Raw genomic sequence first — 25,139 nt, 5'->3', positions numbered from 1 at the left:
AAAAAATGTACCTGAGAAACATGGTTAAAAGAGACACTTCACCAGTGGCAACAGCCTTTACTTGATATAAGTTTGAAGTTCCTTCTACCCCATAAAATACATTTTATGTCTGACAGAAGTTACAATTATGACTTTTTACCAAGAATATAAGATAATATCAAACTGGAGCTGCTGACTCAGTTTAATGTACAAGGCTGTGTGAGACTCATCACTGAGTTCTTAAAGTCCCAGCGCCCACCTGCACCAGAACCACCCACTGTAAGTCCAGGAAAGAACTCTGAGAGCAGCTTTCAGGGGGATGGTCAAAAACGGATTTTCACATTTCCTTTGAGCCAAACCAGCTGTTTCTCCTTTAAAGATTTCCCTTTGAGAGTTCCATTTTATGACTAAGCCTAACCAATAATTTTTTGGCAAGTTAAGTGTTGTGGGAGTGTATCTTTCATTATAAGAAAGGCAAAGCCAGAAATGCCTTCTGCCACTCTGGGTGATGTTAAACTTTTAAAGATGCTGTATTTTATAGAAGTGTTCAAATGTTCATTAAATGGAGGTATGTAGTATAATAAATCTCTGTGGGCCTATTAGCTTCATATTTATCAACATTTTATCAATACTGTTTTGTATATTTCTCCCACCAGCACTTTTTTTAAAGGCTATTAGAATTTTTTAAAGGCTGTATTTATTTATTTTTAGAGAGGGGAAGGGAGGGAGAAAGAGAGGGAGAGAAACATCAATGTGTGGTTGCCTCTGGTGTGCCCCCTACTGCGCACGTGGCCTGCAACCCAGGCATGTGCCCTGACTGGGAATAGAACTGGTGACCCTTTGGTTCACAGGCCAGCACTCAATCCACTGAGCCACACCAGCCAGGGCTGTGTATAAGTTTTTTTATAGACACATATTTTCAGTCCTCATGAGTATAGACTTAAGAGTGACATTGTTGGTCATATGGTAATTACAATGTTTAACTTTTTGAGGGGGCGGGGGGGGAAACTGTTCTCTAAAGCAGCTGCACCATTTTGTATTCCAACCAGCAACGTATGGAAGTTCCAATGTCTCCACACCCTCGCCAAACTCGTTATTGTCTGCCTTTTTTTATTACAGCCCTCCCAGTGGGTATGAACTGTATCTCAAGGATTGGATGTGTATTTCCTCATGACTAATAATGTCAGGCATCATTTCATGTTCTTTTAGCCATTCTGGCATCTTTTTTTTTTTTTTTGAGAAATGCCTACTTAAATCTTTGCTCATTTTTAAATTGTTTTCTGAATTGTAGGAGTTATAATTTTGGAACTTTATTAGATATATGGTTTACAGACATTTTCTCTTATTCTGTAGGTTGTTTCCTTGAAGCACAAAGACTTTTAATATTAATTACATCAAATTCATCTATTTTTGAATTAATTTTTTGTACTTTTAGTGCACATCTGAGAAACTGTTGCCCAGCCCAAGGTCTTAAAGATTTACATCAGTGTTTTCTTCCAAGTATTTTAGTTTTCATTCTTATATGTAAGTCTTTGGTCACTGTTGAGTTAATTTTATTTTATTATGTAAGAGTCCAAATTCATTCTTTTGCATTGGCTATCCAGCTATCTCATTACTCCCTTTTTGTTTTAGTAGATGCTCTTTATCAGGTGGAAGAAGTATCTTTTTGTTCCTAGTTTGTTGAATATTTTTATCATTAATGGGTGTTAGACTTTCTCAAGTGTTTTTTCTGTATCTAATAAGATAATCGTGTTGTTCTTACTCTTTATTTTGTTAAAGTGGTACATTGTATTGATTTTTGTACAGTGGAGAAACATTGCATTTATGGGATAATGAATAATGTATAATGTTTTATATGTTGCTGGGTTCTGTTTGCTAGTATTTTATTGAGGATTTTTATCTCTCCCGATAAGGGATGCTGGTCCATATATTCTTGTGATAGCTTTTAATGTTGGTATCACCAGAATGCTGGCTCCATAGAGTGCATTGAGAATTGTTCCCTCTTTTATTTTTTGGAAGAATTTGTAAAGGACTGAGGCTGTTTCTTTAACCATTTGATTACTAATTCAATTTTTCATTTGTTCTAAGTCTATTCAGTTTACCTATTTCATCTTGAGTCGCTTTCAGTACTTTACAACTTTGTAGAAATTTGTCCATTTCATGTAGGTTATCTAATTTGTTGATATATTATTGGTATAGTATTCACTTATAATGTTTTTAATAAGATCAGTAACAATGTCCTTTCTCACTGTTGTTTTAATTATTTGGTCTTCTGTCTTGTTTATTCGTCATTCTAGCTAGTTTTGTCAATTTTGTTGGGTTTTTCAAACAACTTGTGATTTCTTTGATTTTCCCTGTAGCTTATTCTCTATTTTGTTAATTTCTACTCAAATTTTTAGTATTTTCTTCATTCTTCTTGCTTTGGATTTAGTTTGCTCTTCTGTGTCTAGTTTTTCAAGGTAGAAGATTAGTTTATAGATTTGAGAAATTTTTCATTTTTTACCATAGTCATTTTAAACTATAAACTTCTCTCTAAGCCTGCTTTAGCTACATCACATAAAGTTTCGGTATACTGACTTTATATTTTCATTTTTTTTACAAAGTATTTTCTAATTTACCTTATTATTTTATCTTTGACTCACTGATTATTTAGGACCATATTGTTTTATTTCTACATATTTATTAATTACCCAACTCTGCTTCTTATGCATTCATAATTTCATCCCATTGATAACAGAGATTATACTTTGTATTATATTGATTATTTTAAATTAATTAGACTTGTCTTATAATCTGACATAATCTATTCTGGACAATGCTTCATGAGCACTTGAGGATAAGGAGTATTCTGCTGTTTGGTGCCATGCGCTCTAAAGTAGATGTCTGCTGCCTTTAGTTGGTTTATAATGTTTTTTCTTCTCTTTATTTTCTCCTTGATTTTCTGTGTAGTTGTTCTATCCATGATTAAAAGTGTAGTATTAAATTATCTATTTTATCCTTTAATTCTTTCATTTTTTACTTCATATATTTTGGCACTCTCTTCTTAGGTTTATATATATTTTACATCTACTTAATGAATTGTCCCCTTTATTATTATTATTATAGAATGTACTTCTTTGTCATACTTATTACTTAGTAAGACAAAAATATTGTCTTAAATTTTATTTTGATGTTAGTGCAGCCATTTCATTTAGCTTTTGATCACTATTTGCATACTATCCTTTTCCATCGTTCTGTTTTCAGCCTATTTGCTGAAAACTAAAAGCATGTCTTTTATAGGCAACATATAATTGGATTGTGCTTTTTAAAATTTAATCTATATTTTATTGTTTTTTTTTCCATTACCATTTAACCCCCGATACACCCTTCATCCCAGCAATCACCATACTGTTGTCCATGTCCATGAGTCCTTTTTCCTTTTGCTCAGTCCCTCCACCCTCCAAACCCCCCATCTGCTCTCTATCTGTGAGTCTGTTTTGCTTGTTAGTTTAGTTTGTTCATTAGATTCCAGATATGAGTGAAATAATATGATATTTGTCTTTCTCTGACTGGCTTATTTCACTTACCATAATGTCCTCCATGCCCATCCATATTGTTGCAAGGGTAAAGTTTTCTCCTTTTTTATGGCCAAGTAGAACTCCATTGTGTAAAATGTCCCATAGTTGTTTTATCCACTCATCTATTGATGATGGACAGACACTTGGGCTGCTTCCATATCTCAGCAATTTTAAGTAACACTGCAATGAACATAGGGGTGTTTATGTTCTTCCTAATTAGTGTTTGGGGTTCCTTCCAATACATTCCCAGAAGTGGGATCACTGGGTCAAAAGGCAGGTACATTTTCAATTTTTTTAAGGTATCTCCACACTGCTTTCCATAGTGGCTACACCAGTCTGCATTTCTACCAACAGTGCAGTAAGGTTCCCCTCTCTCCACATACTTGCTAGCACTTGTGTGTTGATTTATTGATGCTGTGCATTCTGACAGGTGTCAGATGATATCTCATTGTGGTTTTAATTTGCATTTCTCTGACGATTAGTGATGTTAAGCATCTTTTCATATGTATATTAACCATCTGTATCTCCTCTTTGGAGAAGTACCTGTTCAGGTCCTTTGCCCATTTTTAAATTGGATTGTTTGTTTGGTGTTGAGTTTGTAAGGTCTTAGTAAATTTTGGATGTTAACTCCTTATCAGATGTATACAGCAAATATGTTCTCCCATTTTAAGGGTTGTCTTTTTATTTTGTTGTTGTTTTCCTTTGCTATGCAAAAACTTTTAATTTGATGTAGTTCTATTTGTTTATTTTTTCTTTTGTTTTCTTTGCCTGGGGAATATAGTCGATAAAAAATTTCTAAAGCAATGTCTGAGATTTTGCTGCCTACATTTTCTTCTTGGATTTTTATGATTTCTAACATTTAAGTCTTTGATCCATTTTGAATTTATTCTTGTGTGTGGTATATGAAGGTGGTCAGTTTAGTTTCATTTTTCTGCATGTATCTGTCCAGTTTTTGCAACACCATTTATTGCATAAACTGTCTTTAGCCCATTGTGTATGTTTACTTCCTCTGTTGAATGTTAATTGACTAGAAGAGTGTGGGTTTATTACTGGGTTCTCTACTCTGTTACATTGATCTATGTGCCTGTTTTCACACCAGTCCCAGGCTGTTTTGATTTCTATGGTCTTGTAGTGTAGCATGATACTAGGTAGCGTGATTCCTCCAACTTTGTGCTTCTTTCTCAGGATCGCTGTTGCCATGCAGGGCCTTTTCTGGTTCCATATAAATTTTTGAAATATTTATTTTAGTTCTGTGAAATACATCATTGGAATCTTGATAGGAATTGCATTGAGTCTAGTGATTGCTTTGGGTAGTATGGACATTTTAATGATGTTAATTTTTCCCTATCCATGAAAATGGTAAGTACTTCCATTTATTTGTGTCTTCAATTTCTTTGTTCAGGGTCTTATAATTCTCTGCATACAGGTCTTTTACGTCCTTGGTTAGGTTTATTCCTAGGTATTTCATTCTTTTTGAAGCAATTGTGAATGGGATTGTTTTCTTAATTTCCCTTTCTCTTAGTTTGTTATTGGCATATAAAAATGCAGCTGATTCTGGATATTAATTTGTGTATCCTGCTACTTCACTGAATTCCTTTATGAATTCTAGTAGTTTTTGGTGGAATCTTTGGGGCTCTCTATGTATAGTATCATATCATCTGAAAATAAAGACAGTTTTACTTCTTCCTTTCAAATTTGGATGACTTTTATTTCTTCTTCTTTTCTGATTGCTGTGGCTAGGACTTCCAGTACAATGTTGAGTAAGAGAGGTAAAAGCAGACATCCCTGTCTTGTTTCTGATCTTAAGGGGAACGCTTGTAGTTTTTGCCCATGAGTACGATCCTGGCAGTGCGTTTGTCATGTATGGCCTCTATTATGTTGAAGAATGTTCCCTCTATTCCCACTTTGCTAAGAGTTTTGATCATAAATGGGTACTGGATTTTATCAAAAGCTTTTTCTGCATCTGTTGATATGATCATGTGGTTTTTGTTCTTCATTTTGTTTATGTGGTGTATCACATTTATTGATTTGCAAATGTTATACCAACCTTGCATTCCTGGAATAAATCCCACTTGATCATGGTATATGGTCTTTTTGACACATTGCTGTATTTGATTTGCTAATATTTTGTTGAAGATTTTAGCATCTATGTTCATCAATGATACTGGCCTATAATTTTCTTTTTTGTAGTGTCTTTATCTGGTTTTGAAAATTAGGATAATTCTGACCTCATAAAATGAGTTTGGGAGCCTTCCCTCCTCTTGAATTTTATGAAATAGTTTGAAAAGAAGAGCTGTTAGTTCTTCCCAGAATCTTTGGTAAAATTTACCCGTGGAAACATCTGGTCCACGGCATTTGTTTGTTGGAAGTTTTTTGACTACTGCCTCAGTTTCATTAGGTGTAATCTGTCTATTCAGATTCTCTGATTTTTCCTGATTTATTTTTGTAAGATTGTATGTTCCCAGGAATTTATCCATTTTGTCCAGGTTGTCCATTTTGTTGTCATGTAATTGTTCATGTTTTTTTTTTTTTACAATCCTTTGTATTTCTTTGGTGTCAGTTGTTATTTCTCCTCTTTCATTTCTGATTTTATTTATTTGGGTCCTCTCTTTTTTTTTTCTTGATGAGTGTGGTTAAAGGTCTGTCAATATTGTTTATCTTTTCAAAGGACCAACTCTTGGATTCATTGATCTTTTATATCACTATTTTGGACTCTATTTCATTTATTTCTGCTCTGATTTTTATTATTTCTCCCTTCTACTGACTTTGGGCTTTGTTTGTTGTTCTTTTTCAAGTTCCTTTAAGTATGAAGTTAGATTGATTATTTGAGCCTTTTCTTATTTTTTGAGATAGGCACATACTGCTATGAATTTCCCTCTTAGGATTGCTTTCCGAGTGTCCCAGAGATTTTGGATTTTTGTGTCCTCCTTTTTACTTGTTTCAAGGTATCTTTTGATTTCTTCTTTGATCTTGTTGTTGACCCATTTGTTGTTTAATAACCTATTTAGCTTTCATGTTCTTGTGTGTTTTTCAGTTTTCTTCTTGTGATTGCTTTCTAGTTTCATAGCATTGTGGCTATAAAAGATGCTCTATATGATTTCAGTCATCTTAAATTTACTGATACTTGTTTTGTGTCCCAGCATGTGGTCTGTCCTTAAAAATGTTCCATGTGCATTTGAAAAGTATTTACATTATTTAGTGTGAAATGCTCTGAAGATATCAATTAAATCCATTTGATCTAGTGTGTCATTTAAGGCCACTATGTCCTTGCTGATTTCCTGCCTGGAAGATCCATCCATTGAAGGCAATGGGGTGTTAAAATCCCCGACTGCAACTATTTCTGTTGATCTCTCCTTTTATGTCCACCAAGATTTGCTTTACTGTTTAGGTGCTCCTATATTGGGTGCATAAATGTTTACTAGGGTTATATCCTCTGCTTGGATTGTTCCCTTTATCATTGTGTAGTGTCCTTCTTTGTCTCTTTGCCTTGGTTGTAAAGTCTGTTTTTTTAATGTAAGTGCTGCTATCTCAGCTTTTTTTTCTTTTCTATTTGTGTGAAATATCTTTTTCAAACCTTTTACTTTTAGCCGGTGTGTACCTTTTGATAAGATGGGTCTCTTGGAGGCAGCTGGATTGTGTTTCTAATCCATTTTTTTTGTCTTTGCCCTTTAATCGTATCATTTAATCCATATACATCAAATCTAATTTCTGATGAACTTGGATTTATGTCTGCCAATTTACTCTTCATTTCTGTATGTCTGTGTTTTTTGTTTCTCAGTTCTTTGATTACTACCTTATTTTGTATTCAATTGGTATTTTCTAGTGTACCATTATAATTCCCTCAGCATTTCTTTTATTATATCATTTGAAGTTACATTTTTGTTGGTTGCACCCTGGAGACTTTAACATCTTAAATTATAACAACATAATTGGAGAAGTACCAGTTTAATTACAATAGTGTATAGAAGCTTTGTTTCTATGTAGCTCTCTGTTCCCTCCTTTTTTTATATACTCCTTTTTTATACACTGGTACAAGTTACACTTTATACATTGTAACCTATTAACATACATTTGTAATTATTGCTTTATACAGTTCCCTTTAAATCAGATAGGAGAAAAATGTTTAAAACAAAAAATATATATATAATATCTTTTCTATTTATCTAAGTACTAACTTCTACTGGTTCTCTTTATGTTTTCATGTACACTCTAGTTACTGTCCTTTCCTTTTAAAGTGAAGGACTCCATTTAATAGTTCTTTTAGAGCTGTCCTAATGGCAATAGATGCTCTCAGATTATTTAACAAGGAATGTCTTAACTTATTATTCATTATTGAAGGATAATTTTGCTAGATACAGAATTTCATAGTTGACTATCTTTTTCTTAACAGCACTTTAATATGCTATCCCAGTGCTTTCATTTTATTAATATAGAGCATTGCATAGATTGGGTATGGTAAACTTTTCTTACATCCATAGGATATAGCCCCCTTGATCATGGTGTATGATCCTTTGTACTATAAAACTTGGTTTGCTAATATTTTTTGAGGAATTTTACATTGTATGTTCATTAGGGATATTGGCTAGTAATTTTCTTGTAGTGTCAGTTGTTTTAGTATCAGGGTAATAATAGCCTTGTAAAACAAATTTGAAAGTGATCTCTTCTCCTCTAGGACCCCTATAATGTATATATTGGTCCTAATGATATTCTATAAATCCTTAAGCTGCCTTTACTTCTATTCCTCCTTTTCAATTTTTGCTACTCTAATTGTATGAATTCCACTGCTCTCTTCCCTGCCTTTGATTTCATTGATCTTTTTTTCCTTGATGTAATCTACTGTGGAACCCTTTTAGTGAAATTTTCAATTGAGTTATTGTTCTGCTGACCTCATTGCACATCAGTAGTTTATTAGTAGTAATGATATTATCTGGAAATTGCTTCTCTATATTGTGACATGAGAAGATCTTGTTACTGAACATAGGTTAAAATCCATGAGTTAATAATGATACTAAAACAAAGAACAAACTAATTGATTATTTTTGGATGATTACCAAGGCACTAAATTACTGTTCAAAAATTTCACAACTTACCATGAATTTATTCTGTCATTTGTTTACAAATGTATTTCATGGTGACCAAACAGCTGATAAAGAAAGTATATTTAAAGAATTTAAGCTAAATAATGTAAAAGAAATGTTACAATTAGAAATTACAATTTTATAGATGTCAGCAAAGATGGCAGAATAAGAATCCCTGAAAATTCTTTCTACCATAAAAGCAATAATAATACCAGTAAATATTATCAGAATCAGCTTCTGAGAAATCTATGAATTTACTAAAGCCCTACATCTTTCCAGGAACATTTATTCAAGAAAAGCAATGGGATTTTGGTGAGAAGAATGTTTGTAGTGTTTCAGCTTGCCTTATTCCCATTGTACCCTGAACTCCACAATAGCCTTGGAACCAAGAGACCTCATTATGGTGAAAATTGTCCTGGCAACCCCTGGATGTAGGAGTATTAGACTGGATATCACCCAAAGCCCCATTCCCAGGGAAGTGTCATCATTTTACCTATTTGGTAATTCTCTAGAAGACCTCACTAGTGAGGCTATCTTCATTTTATCTGAGTTTGAATTCACCTCAATCTCTTCCAAAAAGTTGAAAGGGATCACTTCCAAATTTATTTTACAAGGCCATTATTACTCTGATACCAAAACAGTAGACCCTATAAGAAATGAAAACTACCAGTCAATATCCCTGATGGACATAAAATGTAAAATTCCTCAACAAAATATTAGCAAACCAACTTGTATAGTACATTCAAAGGATCATACACCATGATCAAAGGGGCTGTATTCCAGGGGTGTAAGAATGATTCACCATACCCAATCAATTAATGCAATACTCTACATTAACAAAATGAAGGATAAAAATCAAATGATTATCTAAGGAGGCACAGGAAGAGCATTTAACAAACTTCAACATCCCTTTAAGGTAAAAACTCAACAAACTGATTAAAAAGGAATGTATCTCAACATAATCAAAATCATATGTGAGAGGTCACAGCTAACATCATACTCAGTGCTCAAAAGCCAAAAGCTTTTCCTCTGAGATTAGGAATAAGACAAAAATGCCCACTTTCACCATTTTTATTTAATATACTACTGATAATCCTAGTCAAAGAAGTCAAGCAAGAAAGGAAATAAGAGACATCCAAATTAGAAAGAAAGAAGTAAATTCATCAATATTGGCAGATAACATATATGTAGAAAAATACCATGTATAGAAAACTTTTAAAATTATACCAGAAACTCTTATAATAAATTTAGTAAAATATCAAGATGCAACATCGATATATAAAAACCCATTGTATTTCTGTATACTAACAATGAACTAACTGAAAAAATATTTAAGAAAGCAATCCCATTCATGATGGCACAAAGGAGAATAAAATACCTAGGAATAAGTTTAACCAAGGAAGGGAAAGACCTGTATACTGAAAACCATAAGATATTCATGAAAAGATATAGAAAAAGACACAAATAAATGGAAATATATTCTTAGCCAATGGATTGGAAAAATAATATTGTTTATAGCACCTGTACTATTTTTTTAATATTCAGATTCAGTGAAATCCCTGTCAAAATTTCAATGGTGATTTTTTTTACAGTAATAGGAAAAAAAATCCTTAAATTTGTGTAGAGCCAATAAACAGTTCCCAATATTCAAAGCAATCTTGAGATGAAGAATGAAGCTGAAGTCATCATATTTCTTCAATTTAAAGTATATTAAAAGGCTCTAGCAATCAAAACAGTATGGTGCCAGCATCAAAACAGACACCTAGATTGATGAACAGAATACAGAGCCCAGAAATAAACCCATGCAAATATGCTCAATTAATTTTGACAAAGGAACCAAGGCTATACAATGGGAGAAGAGTACTCTCTTCAATAAATGGTGATGGGGAGACAACTGTACTTGAACAACAATTTAAAAAAGTAAATAAATAAAGTAAATGATGATGGGAAAACTGATTATCACATGTAAGAGAATGAAACTGAACTCCTCTCTTATACCATGCACAAAAATCAACTCAAATGGATTATAATCTTAAACATATGATCTGAAACTATAAAACTCATAGAAAAAAGCATAGGAAGTATGGAGAAGAAACTTTACTCTTTTGGTTCTTACAGCTGGTCTAATAATTAAACCAACATGAGACAGATTAACAAGAGAAAATAAGCAAGTTTAATTACATGTGTACATATGGGAAAACCACGTATATGAGAGAGTCAGAGACCTCATATACATGAGAGGTTCAGAGACAGAAAGGGAAAATGACATATATATAATATTCTGAGTTAGGGCACCCTGGGTCTTCAGAAGGGAGGAAGGTAATTTGCAGGATAGATGCTAGGAAGAGCAGATGTTCGGTAGTTAGGAGTTTGCCTTGCCCTGTAGATAAGTCGGATAAAAAATATTTCTGCTGATAACTCTTGTTATAGGCAAGTCCCCTAAAGTAAATTATTTAAAGGAGAGGTAAAAGTTTCTTGTGAGTCCACAGGATCTCTGTTGCCTTTCAAAATAATTCACATGCCAAAGTGGCGCATTTGGGGAGGCCTGATTTTAACCCCTTCAGGGGTAAACTTCTTGACATTGCACTTGACAGTGATTTTTGGATTTGACACCAAAAGCTAAGGTGACAAAAGCAAAATAAATTAAGTGTGACCACATCAAATTAAAAAGCTTTTGCACAGCGAGGAAATCATCAACAAAATGAAAGGCAACCTATGGAATGGTAGAAAGTATTTGCAAACCACATTTCCAGTAAGAGGTTAGTATCTAAAATATAAAAGGAACTCACAGAACTCAATAGGAAGGGAGGGAGGGAGGGAGAGAGGGAGGGAGGGAGGGAGGGAACAACATAATTTGGGCAAATGACCTGAATAGACATTTTTATATAAAAGACATACAAATGGCCAACAGGTGCATAAAAGCTGTTTCTCATCACTAATCATCAGGGAAATCTCAATCAGAACCACAGTGAGATACCACTTCACACTTGTTAGGGTGCTATTATCAAAAAAACAAGATAGAACAAATGCTGGCAAGGATATGCAGAGAAGGGAACAGTATACACTCTTGTTGGAAACAAACTGGTACAGCCACCATGGAAAACATTATAGAGATTCCTCAAAAACTTAAAAACAGAACTACCATATGATCCAGGAATACCACTTCTGGCTACATATCCAAAGAATATGAAATTATTATCTCAAAGAGCTATCTGTACTTCAGTGTTTATTGGAGAATTATTCACAGTAACCAAGATGTGGACACAACCTGAGTGTCCACAACAGATAGTGGGTATAGAAGATGTGTTTTGTGCATACAACGCGCACACAGGAATACCTATTCAGGCTTTAGAAGGAAATCCTGACATTTGTGACAACATGGAAACCTGGAGGGCATTATGCTAAGTGAAATAAGCCACATGAATACTGCATAGAATCACTCACACATGGAATCAAAAACAAATGCAAAAGAAAGTCACATTCACAGAAGCAGCGCCAAAAAATGTTCATAAGAGGCTTGGAAGCAGGGGAAATGGGATGAATTTTATAAAAAGATACAAAATTTCAGTTATAAAATGAATGATGTCTGAGGATCTAGTGTGTAACATGGTGACTAGAGTTAATAGTACTGTATTATATATTTAAAATTTTCTAAGAAAGTAGAACTTAAATATTTGTTCCACACCAAAAAAAAAAAAAGATGAATATACAAGGTGATGAATGTGTGAATGAACTCTGTGGAGGAAACCTTTCACAATGGATACATATCAAACCATCACCTTGTACTCTTCAGATATCTTACAGTTTTGTTTGCCAGTTATTCCTCAGTGAAGCTGAAAGCATACCTAGTGAATATAGTTTTCTTTGGAGGTTGTTTCATCATGTTTTTTGGCTTCTTAGCTTATTGTTTATTGCTCTTAGGATATACTTAACTTGGGCTGTGAAGGCACAATAGTGTGTTTTAGCCAAAAACTAGAAAGCACTAAAATGTCCATCAGTAGTAGAAGAGTTAATTTGTGGCACAGGATGAAAAACAACCCAACAAATAAACATGTGAATAAAGCACAACACATGCATTAACATGGGTGTTTATTCTGAACATAATGAACAAAAGCAAAACACAAATCAGCTTATACTATATAATTTTGTGTGTGTGTGTGTGTGTGTGTGTGTGTGTGTAGGTATAGTTTTGCCTATTTTATACTCTGTATACAATATATTTAATACCAATATTTTAATATCATATTTTATACTGAGGCAAAACTGTATCACACACGTGTGTATATGTAGATACACTATGTACAGTAGGTATATAATATCCAATATACATTATAAAACAGGCAAAACTATGTGTTTATATATATGTTATATAGTTATATATGTAACATATTTATATATAATAAAAATAAGCGAAGCCAATCTCTTCTGATAGAAGTTATTGTTAGCGGAACAATGCCTGGGAGGAACAATTAAAAGGAGATTCTGGGGTACAAGAATATGTTTTATTTCTTCATTTGGATGCTACTGTCTTGAGTATTTCATTTGTGAGCATTTGCAAGCTATAAAATGACATGTGGTTTTCTGTGTGTATATTATACTACAATAAAAAGTTTATGTTTGAAGTCAACTAAAATAGTTTTTTTTTCTGATATGGGTATCAGCTTAATATAGAATTAGATTAGATGTTGTTCAAAAACTAACTTGCACTCATATTTGTGGGCAGATATCCAGAATATGAGATTGGCAGCCTAGATAATGCTATCCATAGCCATGAACTTGATCCTTTGATTTCTCAGGAGAACCTGTGCCTGTCAAGGGCTGGACCCAGAGACCTGTGGTGCCTCCTTTTCTTTTGGTTGTTCATGGAGCATGTACTACAATGGATGTAAGTTTGCCAGAAGCAAGATACCAAGAAAATTTAAGCTGCTTGGGGATGACCCAAAAGAGGTTTGTTTACTTCCTGAAATACCTTTATTTTTCATGGAGAATTGATGAGCGCAGATGAACAATATGACACACTCCATTAAACTCTAACAAAGAATTTTCATCTCAGAGATGAATCAACAAAATTTTTGCAAAACTGTAAACACATTATAATTTATTAAGTTAGCACAATAACTGTGTTATACCAAAGTAACAAAACTTGAGCAACATAAACACTTCATACCTATTGCCTTTTATGTTTATTCTCTATCTTTTACATTAATTCTAGACTTTGAACAGCTACCAGTTCAGTATTAAAACTAAACATTAACACTTTATTGTTAAAACTATTGTCTTTTGAATCTGAATAAAACTGCCACATTCAGAAAAGACCATTTCTAGTCACATTTTCACACCATGAAATATGGCCATTTAGCTACTATAATGAATGCATTTAAGTACCTAAAACATTTAGATTTTAATATAAAAATACAATTGAAATAAATGAACACTGATTTCTTATTGAAGTCACTGGTTTTTGTTTTTTCTCAACAATATATATTTCCCAAAATATAACTTGCAGGTTTGTATCAAATTTAACAACATTTGGGTAGCATGCATTCTAGAGTATGCTAATTGAATAATCGGAAAACCTAAGTGTATTTATCATTTAGATATGACCAAATTTTTAGTTATTCTGTGCACCTTATAATTATCTTTCAAATTTTAAATACAATTGAAAGATAGTTATACTATGGATATTATAATATTGACATGTCCTAAATGAAAAATTTGTTAACTTTTTTATTTATGACTATGATAGTAAGAAGTGCAAAACTTTTGAAATTATGACATAATATTTTTCATAGGATCATATTTTTAATAAAAAAATAATTTAAATGTGCTAGATGTCTTCTTTTCATAAGAAAAATCCAGTATTTCATAAGCCTAATGAAGAGTGGGAATTTCGCATGCTGTCAGCCACTTGAATTTCCCACACTGGAGAGCCAGTTCAACCTGATCTCATAAATGTTCATTGCTCCAGCCAGGGTCCATGTGAACCAAATCTAGGAAATGGCTAGCAACCTCCTCCCTTAGTGAGGCGGGAGAGCACTTCCCAGAAGCCTCCTCACCTTCTCAAAATGTGAATAAATACATTTCTGCCTGGTAGTTACATCTCCCAGAATTGTTAGAGAAACATCAATATGAAATGAGAACTTCTAAGTATGAATAGAGCAACTGAGTATTATCACCTTAAGTCTTAAAAAAACATATTACTTTGAAAACTGTTCTTTGTGGGAGATGTAACTGAACATTTCTCCTTTCAAGTAAACCTTATAAAGTTCTTCAGAAAAACCACATTCTAGTTCTGAAAGTTTTATTCACATTTGAAGCACCTAGTAATTTTGAGTTATATGAAAATATCATTACAAATTTTGAAATGCTGTCTTAATAGACACATCAAAGTATATAGATTAGAAACAGGTAAATTAAACCAAACACATCCTTTTAATAGTTCATCATCCTTGGCAGCTAATTGGAGAGGGAGTAGAGATGTGGCCTTTTTCAGACCATGTACTCTCATGCTCCCAACCCTACTGCTAGCCCGGGCTTCTGTTTATAAAATGCAGGCAAAGTGGAAAGTTAATTAATCTTATGAAAATGCTGAAGAACTAGATATTTAATAATATGTACAAAACTAGGTAATGTGTGGCCCGTACTCTCATCTAAAAATAGCCATGTTAAAGTCCTTTAGTTATTTAGTAAGAAGAACAGTGTGTAGTAATTTGGATTAAGATATAAGGGGGAATGTAACTGATATTCTCTCTTGTATACAGAGAAAATGGATATAGAATTTAATGTAGAATTACTCATTTTATACAGGAAGAAAAACTGGAGTCTCATTTACAAAACCTTTCCACTCTCATGGCACCGACATACAAGAAACTTGCACCTGATGCATATAATAATCAGGTAAGTATAAATAATTGACAATAACTGGAACCATTTACTTATTATTGATGACCTACTTACCTATTACTAAAAGTATTTTTGAGGAACTGATTTTTCTTTATTTTTCTAATTTTTTTCTAATTGTTAAAGTTGCTGCAATGTTCTGTTTCCGCTAGACAAAAATGGCACTATTTTGGTCTTTGAATCAGTAAATATGAGTTTCTGAGGATCACAGTATCTACTAATCTTGTTCTCATATGAATAATTTTGTCTCTGTAAGAAGTTTTTGGTGATTAAAATTATGTGATCCAAACTATAGGCTCTAACCACTTCCTAACTGTCTTCACATAAAGCTGTGGATATACTACTTTGTAAGTGCCCACATATGCCAGATTCTGCTAGATCCTCATTTTGGCCTTGGTTTCATGAACCAAGCAAAAAAAATTTTCTATTTTATAAGTATATTCTACAATGTACCTATTTGGAAGGCTAGGTTTTCTAAAATTCTTGTTCAGAAATGCTCAGGAAAGCAGCAAAAAAATATGTCTTTTCTGTTTCAATAATATCAACAACAAAAGCATTAAATGAAAACCTGTTATAAACCAGACACTGTTTAGTCACTGTGAACATGAGCATGTAGTTTTTCTGTCTTTAAGGTATTGTTTTCCCTAGAAGAGATATAGATATGTGAAATAGCCATTACAGAGTAACACAGTAGCAGCTGAGATGGAAGTATGCACCCATTTCTGAAGACACGAAAAGGTTCTCCCTAAAAGTAGATAGAGTACAGGTGTAAGGTCACAAATCCTTGCAGGCCACAAAAAGATATTTGAATTTCATCACATAGGTAAGGAAGTTAACATTTGGGCATGTTAAGTGTGTTGTGGTTGGGGAGGGTGAAGTGATTTAATTTTAAAAAGGTCACTCAACCACCCAAGTAAATGAAATATAATTTAGATTAGTGTAAGACTAAATAGTAAAAGAAGTAAGCTATTGCCATCATTGGGCAAAAGAAACAGCAATGATATATTAAAGGAAATAAAGATGTGAAACATTTGAGGTGGAACTTATAAAATTTAGTGACTAATTGAATTTGAGGATGAGCCAAAAAGAATCTGACTTGAACAGGTAGTTCTGTTAACTATTATCAGGAATCAGGGAAGAAAAGTAATTACATTTGGGGGAGAGAAAGGGAAGAGGATAAATTTTATTTTGGAGATGCTAGGTTTTGTATATTTCTGGGATGATTACTGGAAAATCCGAAGGAGAACCCTGGCTAGCACTGTAGATTTGGAAGTTACAAAAAATGTAGGAAGTAGCTGAAGTTGAATACATAGGTGTGAATGCCTATTTTTCAGAGTGGAGATTATAGAGAGGAGAGGGAGCTAACGGTAAGGTAGGATTCTGGAGCACATCAACATTTTATGAGTGAGTGCAGGAAGAGAAGCCAGTAAAATAAGTGCTAGGGGTAAGAGCAACAACTGGGAGAAGTTAAAGATTTAAGGGCAAGAGGCAGACTGACAGATGGAGGAAAGCTGAAGGTGATGAGAAGGCATGGAGCAGAGTACATAGCAGAAAGGGATACCGGGAAGTGTGAAGGGCAGCAGTACATTGGCAAACAATTACCTAACTTTGAAGGCTAATGGGATTATATTAGTTTAATAGCAGACAGACCAATTCTAATGAATGATTTTAGCTACTGGTTTCCAGTGTGGACCTTAACACTTTCCCTAAACCTCAACTCTTTCTTTTTTAGTGGGAGCAAAGGAAGCAAATTTAATAATGGTGGTCTGTTTATAAGTTGTTTTATGTCACAATTTAGGATTTTAGAAATGTATACAAATGTCTATGAAAATTATTTTAAATGTTATTTATAATAGTGGTATTAAAGTTATTATTTTACCACCTTACGTAATTTAATCAATGATGCTTTGGTGCTGTTGAAAAATAATTCTGGATGAGAAACACAATAAATCAGGATGAAAAGAAGAAAATGAGTTGTCTATGTTGCTAAATTTCAAGTTTGACTGCTTTCTGTTAAATGAATTTTTTATAGGTGCTATTAATCAAATGATTTTAGCTGGGAAGAGGGACAGATGAACAAAGCATTAATGTTTACTCCTTTGATTTTCACTGTAGAATAAGATTCACTTGATTTTCTAAGCATTTATATTCCACCCTGTTACATTTTATTTGGAGTATTTTATGCATTTCCTGAACCTTGAGTACATAAAATATGAAGGTACTCAAAAATTTTAAGCTATAACAAGATGACTATATATGAGATTATATGTAACTCATGAGATTTTTTAAATATTTATATATTAATAAGTGCATAGATATATTAAGCAATGGGCCTAAAGTTTCAGTTAGGCAAAATGAATAAGCTATAGAGATCTGCTGTACAACATTCATACCTATAGTCAACAATAATGCACTGTACACTGAAAATTTTGGTGGAAGGGTAGATCTCATGTTGTGTTTTTACCACAATAAAATAAAATTTAAATACTACATACATTCATACATAAAAAGTAGATGTAATATCTCTCTAAATTAAATCAATTAATGGCTATGAATGGATAAGTTGTTTTTTATATTGCATGGTAGGGACTATTGGTAATGTTCATCTATATGTGTTAACATGGTTTAAGATTTTTAAAAAATAGCCATGTGATCTTTCCACATAGTAAATGGGAAGATGTTTTGAGGTTATGGATATTGTCAAAACCTACCATTTGATCTTTGCTTGCTTCCCCCAACAGAATATATTACCTTTATTTCTCATATCTTAATGTGCTTCCCTGTTTTCATTCCCTGTTTTCATTCCCTGTTTTCATTGCTAAAATCTTATCACTAAAGTTAAACTTTATTGGGTCTTCAGAGCATTTCTTCTGTGAACTCCATGGGGTTACTCTCAATTTAAATAATATTTCTTTTTACCTACCCAGTAGACTTACATTTCTCAGTCTCTTCTATGATTTTTTGTAACATTAAACTTGAGGCCTGAAATAGCAGGTTCAAATCTCAAAATCATGTGCTTTCATATGTAGAAACAACATTTTAGACCAGAGCTATCCAAGAGAACTTGCTATGGAAATGGAAACATTCTGTCTACACTATTCAGTTCAATAGCTGCCAGCTTCTTGTGGTTATTGAATGCTTAATATGTGGCTAGTGCAAAGGGGTTAATGAATTTTTGTTTTTATTTTAATCAAATTTATTTAATTAAATTTAAATAGCCACATTTACCTGGTGGCTACCGTATTGAATAGTAAATCTTACATCATCAGAAAGCCATACACTTGGAATGGTCTTCCAGACTTGGAGATGAATTTTCAGTAATTCATGCACAAACCCTCGGCACAGTATTTCTTATGAGATGACATAAGTCTGTCTAATAACCAACTAGATTTTCTGTACATTTTTATTCAAGGAACAGCATGATGCTGACCATACCACAACATGGACTAAATAGTCACAAACCACACAACTATGATATAAAGTGGTAAACACCTTCACTTTCCTTTGGCCACAGTCATGAGTTTCAATACACAAATATGTTATATTAACCCAGTAGCAAATATTCAAGCCATCAAAAACATCATGTTCTGAATTCAGCATCTAGTCATGATGAATTTACAAAGACTGGTTGTGTTTTTACAAAGTAAAATGAAAAAATATATAAATATATACATACACACATATACATATATATATATGAGAAAGGATTTTTTTATATGTAGGAGAATAAAAAGCATAAGATAGTAATGCCAGGAAAAAAGGGGAAATTAAAAAATGAATCTATGATTACCTTATTTCCTGAAGAGCACATTAGGCTGCAGGGCCAGGAGAAGGGTCCTAAACAGACCCCAGGATTTTCTATGCATTAAGGAGACAAAGCTCAGGATTTGGGGAAGTAAGGTCATAGCACACACAACTCAGAGTACCGGGGGAAAGAGAACATCATTGGGAAGAGCCCTCAATACCTGTACACAGTTCTGCCTGAGTCTTCAGCTGAATACCGAACAATACATGCATGTGAAGAGAATACCAAGGCTATAGAAAGAACCCTCAAAAGGAGCAGACAGAACAATCCCTTGGTTTCTTATAGGACCTGGTAATTTTTTTTAATAACATTCCAAAGGAAAAGACCTATTAACATACAAAATGGAAAATAGCATATTCAGAATCTTATGACCTTGGAAATAGAAGTAGAGTAGGCTATTCTGCTCCCACATAAAGATGTTTAAAATCAAGACTTGAAGGCATCAAACTGATTCCAAAATAACATAACGGCATTCCAAAAAAAAGGCTTAAAAAATCTCTAAACAGGTAAACTTTATAATATCTAGCGTGCTATTAAAAATTCCTAATTATAAAAAGGAACAAGAAAATATGATGCATAATGAGGATGGAGGGAAAGCAATCAATAGAAATAGTTACAGAAATGACATGATAAAAATATGTACAGAAGAACATTAAAATGCCAATCATATGTTTAGTCTATTTCTTTAAGACAACAGAGGAGAGAGTATGAACATGATAAAGAAAGCTAAGAAGATATCAAAAAGACCCACATTAAACTTTTAGAAATAAAAAATATATGATGTCTGTATTAAGAAAAATACACTAGATAGAATCAACAGCAGATTAGTGGACTAGAATACACAGTAATAGAAAAATTCCAGTATGAAATGAAGAGAAAAAATGAAACTGAAAAAAATCATATAGATCAATGACCTATTACTTATTAAACTAATTACTATACTAATATATATGTAATCCTGGGAGGCAGTAGGTACAGAAAAATAATTAAAGAAATAATAGCTATTTTTTTTCAGTTTTGTTCAAAACTATAAGACCATTGATTCCAGAAGCTCAGCAAGTCCCAAAAGAGGTGGAAAAAATGCGTGAGGTACACGACACAGGAGTTACATGAAAATCAATTTGCTTAAAGTCAGTGATGAAGAGAAAAATGTGAAAAGCAGATGGAGAAAAAAAGACATATTACATCTAATGAGGAAAATAATAATAAACACAGAGACTTCATGTCAGAAAAAAATGAATGAAAGAAGATAGAGGAGAAATATATTTAAAGTACTGAAAGAAAAAACTGTTCAACTTAGAAAATAAGTGAAAACAACTCTTGAAAGTAAGGGCAAAGTAAAGATTTTTTTCAGATAAAAACTGAAATAATTTACCAATAGCTGAAAACACTTCAAAATGTTAAAGGAAGCCCTCTGGTAAAAAGAAAATGATACCAGATAGAAATATGGATTGACAAAAAGGAATGAAAAATATCACAAATTGTATGTATGTCAGTAAAAAGATTTTTCTTATTTTACAATTTTCTTTAAAAGATACATTGATAATTAAAAATTATCAAGTAAAATTATATTAACAATGTACTTTGAGGCTTGTAACATACAGAAGTAGCACAGAGGCCTGGGAATGGAACTACAGTAGTTCCTCACACCCCCCACCACCTTCCCGCCCCACCTCCTCTACAGGCAATCCATCCTGATAACCCCAGAGGATGCCTGAAACTGTGGATAGTACCAAACCCTATATATGCCATGTTTTTTCCCTACACAAACATACCTATGATGAAATTTAATTTATAAAGTAGACACAGGAGAGTAACAATAACTAATAATAAAACAATTATAAAATTATAATAAAATATTTTTTATTTTTTATTATTTTCTTTTTTATCATTTTTCAAGTAGTTTTCTGCCTTTTCCCCTCACCCCCCACCCTAGCCCTCCCCCATTTCCACCCCCCTTTGTTGTTGTCCATATGTCCTTTATAATTGTTCCTATAAACCCTTCACCCTTTTCTCTCTTTATCCCCTCACCTCTTCCTTCTGATCACTGTCAGCCTGTCAGTCTTTCAAGATATCTTATTTTACTGTACTCACTTGTCACTTAAAGGGAGCCGTTTATGGCTCCTGTTTGGCATATCTGAATTACCAGTATCACTTACTCATGTGTTTTAGGGCCATTATTAAATAAAATCAGTGTTACTTAAGCACAAGCACTGGGACACCACAACAGTGCATCTGCCGGCAAGATGACTCCAAGTCACTCACAGGTGGGTAGGGCGGCACATACAGATGGAGATGCTGGACAAAGGGTGATTCATGACTCAGGTGGGACTGAGCAGGTTGGTGTGACATTTCATCACACTACTCAGAGTGGTGTACAATTTAAAACTTATAAATGGGTTATTTCTGGAATTTTCCACTTAATATTTCAGATCATGGTTGACCATGGGTAACTGAAACCGTGGAGAGCAAACTGCAAATAAGAGGATATAGTTCTTATATAAGGTTCTTATATTATATATGAAGTGGTATAATGTTACAATGTAGATTATAGTAAGTTAAAGAGTACACTGTAAACCTTAAAGTAAGCACCCACTAAATTAAACCAATTAAATTAAATTAAAAACTGTACTAGAAAGATAACTACAAAATCCCTAAACATCCATAAATGGAGCAATACATTTCTAAATGACATATGGATTGAAGAACAGATTACAGAGAAAATGAGAAAGTATTTCAAGGTAAATGAAACTTAAGACATGGCATTGAAATTTGTGGGATGCAGCTATAAATCCTTGCTTAGACAGACATTTATAGCACCAAACACTTGTATTAGAAAAATATGATGTTTTAAATTAACTATGTTTTTACCCTAAGAAACAGAGTAGTTTTGTCCTAAAAGGCAAAAGGAAGGAAAAGCTGAAGAAAGAGCAGAAATTAAATAAAATATAGAGAACAAGAGAATAAATCAGGAAAACCAAAAGTTGGTCCTTTAAGTCAATTCAATCAGTTAAAAAAAGGGAAGGTAGAAATTGCCAATATCAAGAATTAGAAATAAGATATCACTACAGATCCTACAGCAATTAAAAGAATAATAAAGACATGTTACTAAACATTATGCCAATAGTTTCAGTAACTTAGATGAAATTGGCAAAGTCCTTGAAAAACATAAATTACCAAAGCTTACTAATGAAAAACTAGATTTCATGAATAGTCTTAGTCAATTAAGACTATTATTAAATTAAATTAAGAAATTGAATTTGTAATTAAAAACTTTTTGAAAACTGCAGGTCCAGGTGACTTTCCTTCCAAATTTGATCAATTATTTAAGGAATAAATAGTAACAATTCAATGGAAGTGCTTCTAGAAAATAGAAAAGGAGTAAACACTTCCCAACTCACTCTGTGAGGCTGGAAATATTCTGATACTAAAACCAGACAAAAGCATTAAAGAAAAAGAAAACTATAGTCAAATGTTCCTCATAAATACTAATGTGAAAATTCTTAACTAAATTATAGGAAATTAGATTTGGCAATGTGTAAAGGAATAGTACATCATACCCAAATGGAGTTTATCTTATTAATTCACTTAACATTAAAATCAGTCAGTGTGATTCACCATATTAATAAACGTAATTGGAAAAAATATGATTGTCTCAAAAGATAGAAAAATAAGGGACATTTGACAATATTTAGCATCCATAGAAGGGAACTTTCTCAGCCAAATAAAAGGCATAGTTCGAAAACCTAAAGCCAACATCATATTTAGAGGTAGACTAAGCATATTACCTGTAAGATAGGAATCTTTACAGGAATCCTTATAAGCATTTTATTTTTCATTCTTACCACTTCTATTTAACATCTAACTAAAGATTTTAGACAGTGGAAAAAAATAATGCAGATTGGATAGGAAGAAATACAACTTTTCTTATTTGCAGAGAATAGCTTGTCTACATAGAAAGTCCCAAAGAATCTACCAAAAAAAAAAAAAAACCCAAACTCCTAGAGCTCATAAATGGATTAGCAAAGTTGCAAAACACAAACAATTGTATTTCTAATACAAGCAATAAACCATTAAGAATTGAAGTGAAAACCAATAGCAATTAAAATTGTATCAAAAACATGAAATTCCTAGGCATACCTCTTCCAAAGGAGTGTGAGACCTGCACACTGAGACCACGAAACACTGCTAAGAGGAATTCCAGAAGACCTGAGTAACTGGAGAGACAGGCCATGTTTATGATCACAAAGATGGTATTGTTAAGACGTCAGTTGTCCCCAGATTAATCAATGTTTCAATACATGAACATAGCAAAATCTCACCAGGTGTTTTGAGATATTGACAAGGTGATTCTAAAATATTTAGAGAGAAATGCAAAGGACATGGAATGGTCAAATACATTTTTAAAAGAAGACCAAAATCTGAAGACTTATACTCTGATTCCAAGATTTACTAAAAAAAAAACTCCTACATTTTTACTTGTTAACTTTGTTTTTATTGTTAACACTATTACAGATGTTCCTATTACCACCCCCTCCCCGGCATTGCCCACTTCCCCCCAGCCTCCACTCCTCCTTCCCTCTGGCCATCGCCACACTGTTGTCTGTGTCCGTGGGTTATGTATATATAGTCTCTAACTAATCCCTTTTAAAAAAGAGTAGAACTTGAAGATTTACACTCTGATTTCAAGATTTACTAAAATTCTACATTTATTAGTAATCAAGACAGTTGATATAGGTGCGTGCACACACACCATTATATGCCAAAAGGTCAGAGTCTAGAAACAGACCCAACATGTATGGTCAGTTATCAACAAAAACAATTCAGTGGGAAAGAAATAATCTTATTCCCTGGTGTTCGAACAGCTGGATAGCCACACGGGATTAAATTACCACTGACTCTTAACCTTATACCATGTATAAAATTAGCTCAAAATGGATCTATTTATATAAAGTTCTGGAAAATGCAAACTAATCAATAGCGACATAAAGTAGATCAGTAGTTGCCTGGGAACAAAGAGGAGACATGAATTATAAAGGGGTATGAGGAAACTTTTGGGAGGAACAGATATGTGCATTATTTTGATTGTGGCAATGGTTTCACATGCACATCTGTCAGAATTTATCAAACATTACACTTTAAATGTATCCTGTTTAATGTTTGTCAGTTAAACCTCAGTAACCCTGTCAAATAACTTTACAATGTCAAGGTTTTTGCTTTATTTTGTGTCATTCTATTGTGTTTTGGGGGTATAAAGTATGCAACACTTCTAAAAATTCTTAATGTGTCTTTGTTGGCCTATTTAGTGCACAGGTCTTGTACCTTTTTGTAAATGTATGTCTGAGTGCCTCCCCACTCACATGCTCACTTCTGTTTTTCAGATTGAATATGAACACAGAGCACCAGAGTGCCGCCTGGGTCTGAAGGAAGGCCGCCCATTCTCAGGGGTCACTGCGTGTTTGGACTTCTGTGCTCATGCCCACAGAGACCTGCACAACATGCAGAACGGCAGCACGTTGGTAAGTGGGGCTGAGGACACGCCGGCAGCGTGCCCTGTGGATAAGCAGAGGGCCGGAAGTCCCCAGTGTTTGGGTAGAGTGGCATGTCCTCTGCAAGTGTCACCCTGCACAGCAGTGTTTTCATGAATGACCTGCTATTGCATAATTGTTTGGCATAACTTGTACTCTCATAGCAGATTGGCACACTGGTGGAAAACTGTGTTGACAAGCAGATGAAAATCATGGAAATTCTTGGTGCTAATCTAAACCGGTGACTATGCATTGCCAGCTACAGTTGACTGCCAAAAAATCTTTAAAAATT

At 33.4% G+C, this 25,139-nt stretch overlaps 1 protein-coding gene across 2 annotated transcripts in view; it reads left to right on the top strand.

Moving 5' to 3' along the window:
• The window catches only part of TET2 (tet methylcytosine dioxygenase 2), a 119,033-nt gene that overhangs the window by 83,091 nt on the left and 10,803 nt on the right, over nucleotides 1-25,139 (top strand). The window contains exons 7-9 of one of the 2 annotated variants that reach the window (XR_004903130.1): nucleotides 13,411-13,499; nucleotides 15,422-15,511; nucleotides 24,701-24,727. Coding sequence is in view for 1 of the 2 variants with exons in the window: in XM_036025755.1 (XP_035881648.1) it covers nucleotides 13,411-13,561; nucleotides 15,422-15,511; nucleotides 24,701-24,838 (379 nt within the window). In the remaining variant the exon portion in view is untranslated. Of the gene's footprint in view, nucleotides 1-13,410; nucleotides 13,562-15,421; nucleotides 15,512-24,700; nucleotides 24,839-25,139 lie in introns of those variants that run through there. The other variant, XM_036025755.1, reaches the window with a different exon arrangement.

The sequence above is a fragment of the Phyllostomus discolor genome, chromosome 1 (genome assembly GCF_004126475.2).
Source record: "Phyllostomus discolor isolate MPI-MPIP mPhyDis1 chromosome 1, mPhyDis1.pri.v3, whole genome shotgun sequence".
NCBI classification, from domain to species: domain Eukaryota; kingdom Metazoa; phylum Chordata; class Mammalia; order Chiroptera; family Phyllostomidae; genus Phyllostomus; species Phyllostomus discolor.
The sequence above is the reverse complement of the archived record's forward strand: the minus strand, read 5'-3'. Positions and strand labels throughout refer to the sequence as shown.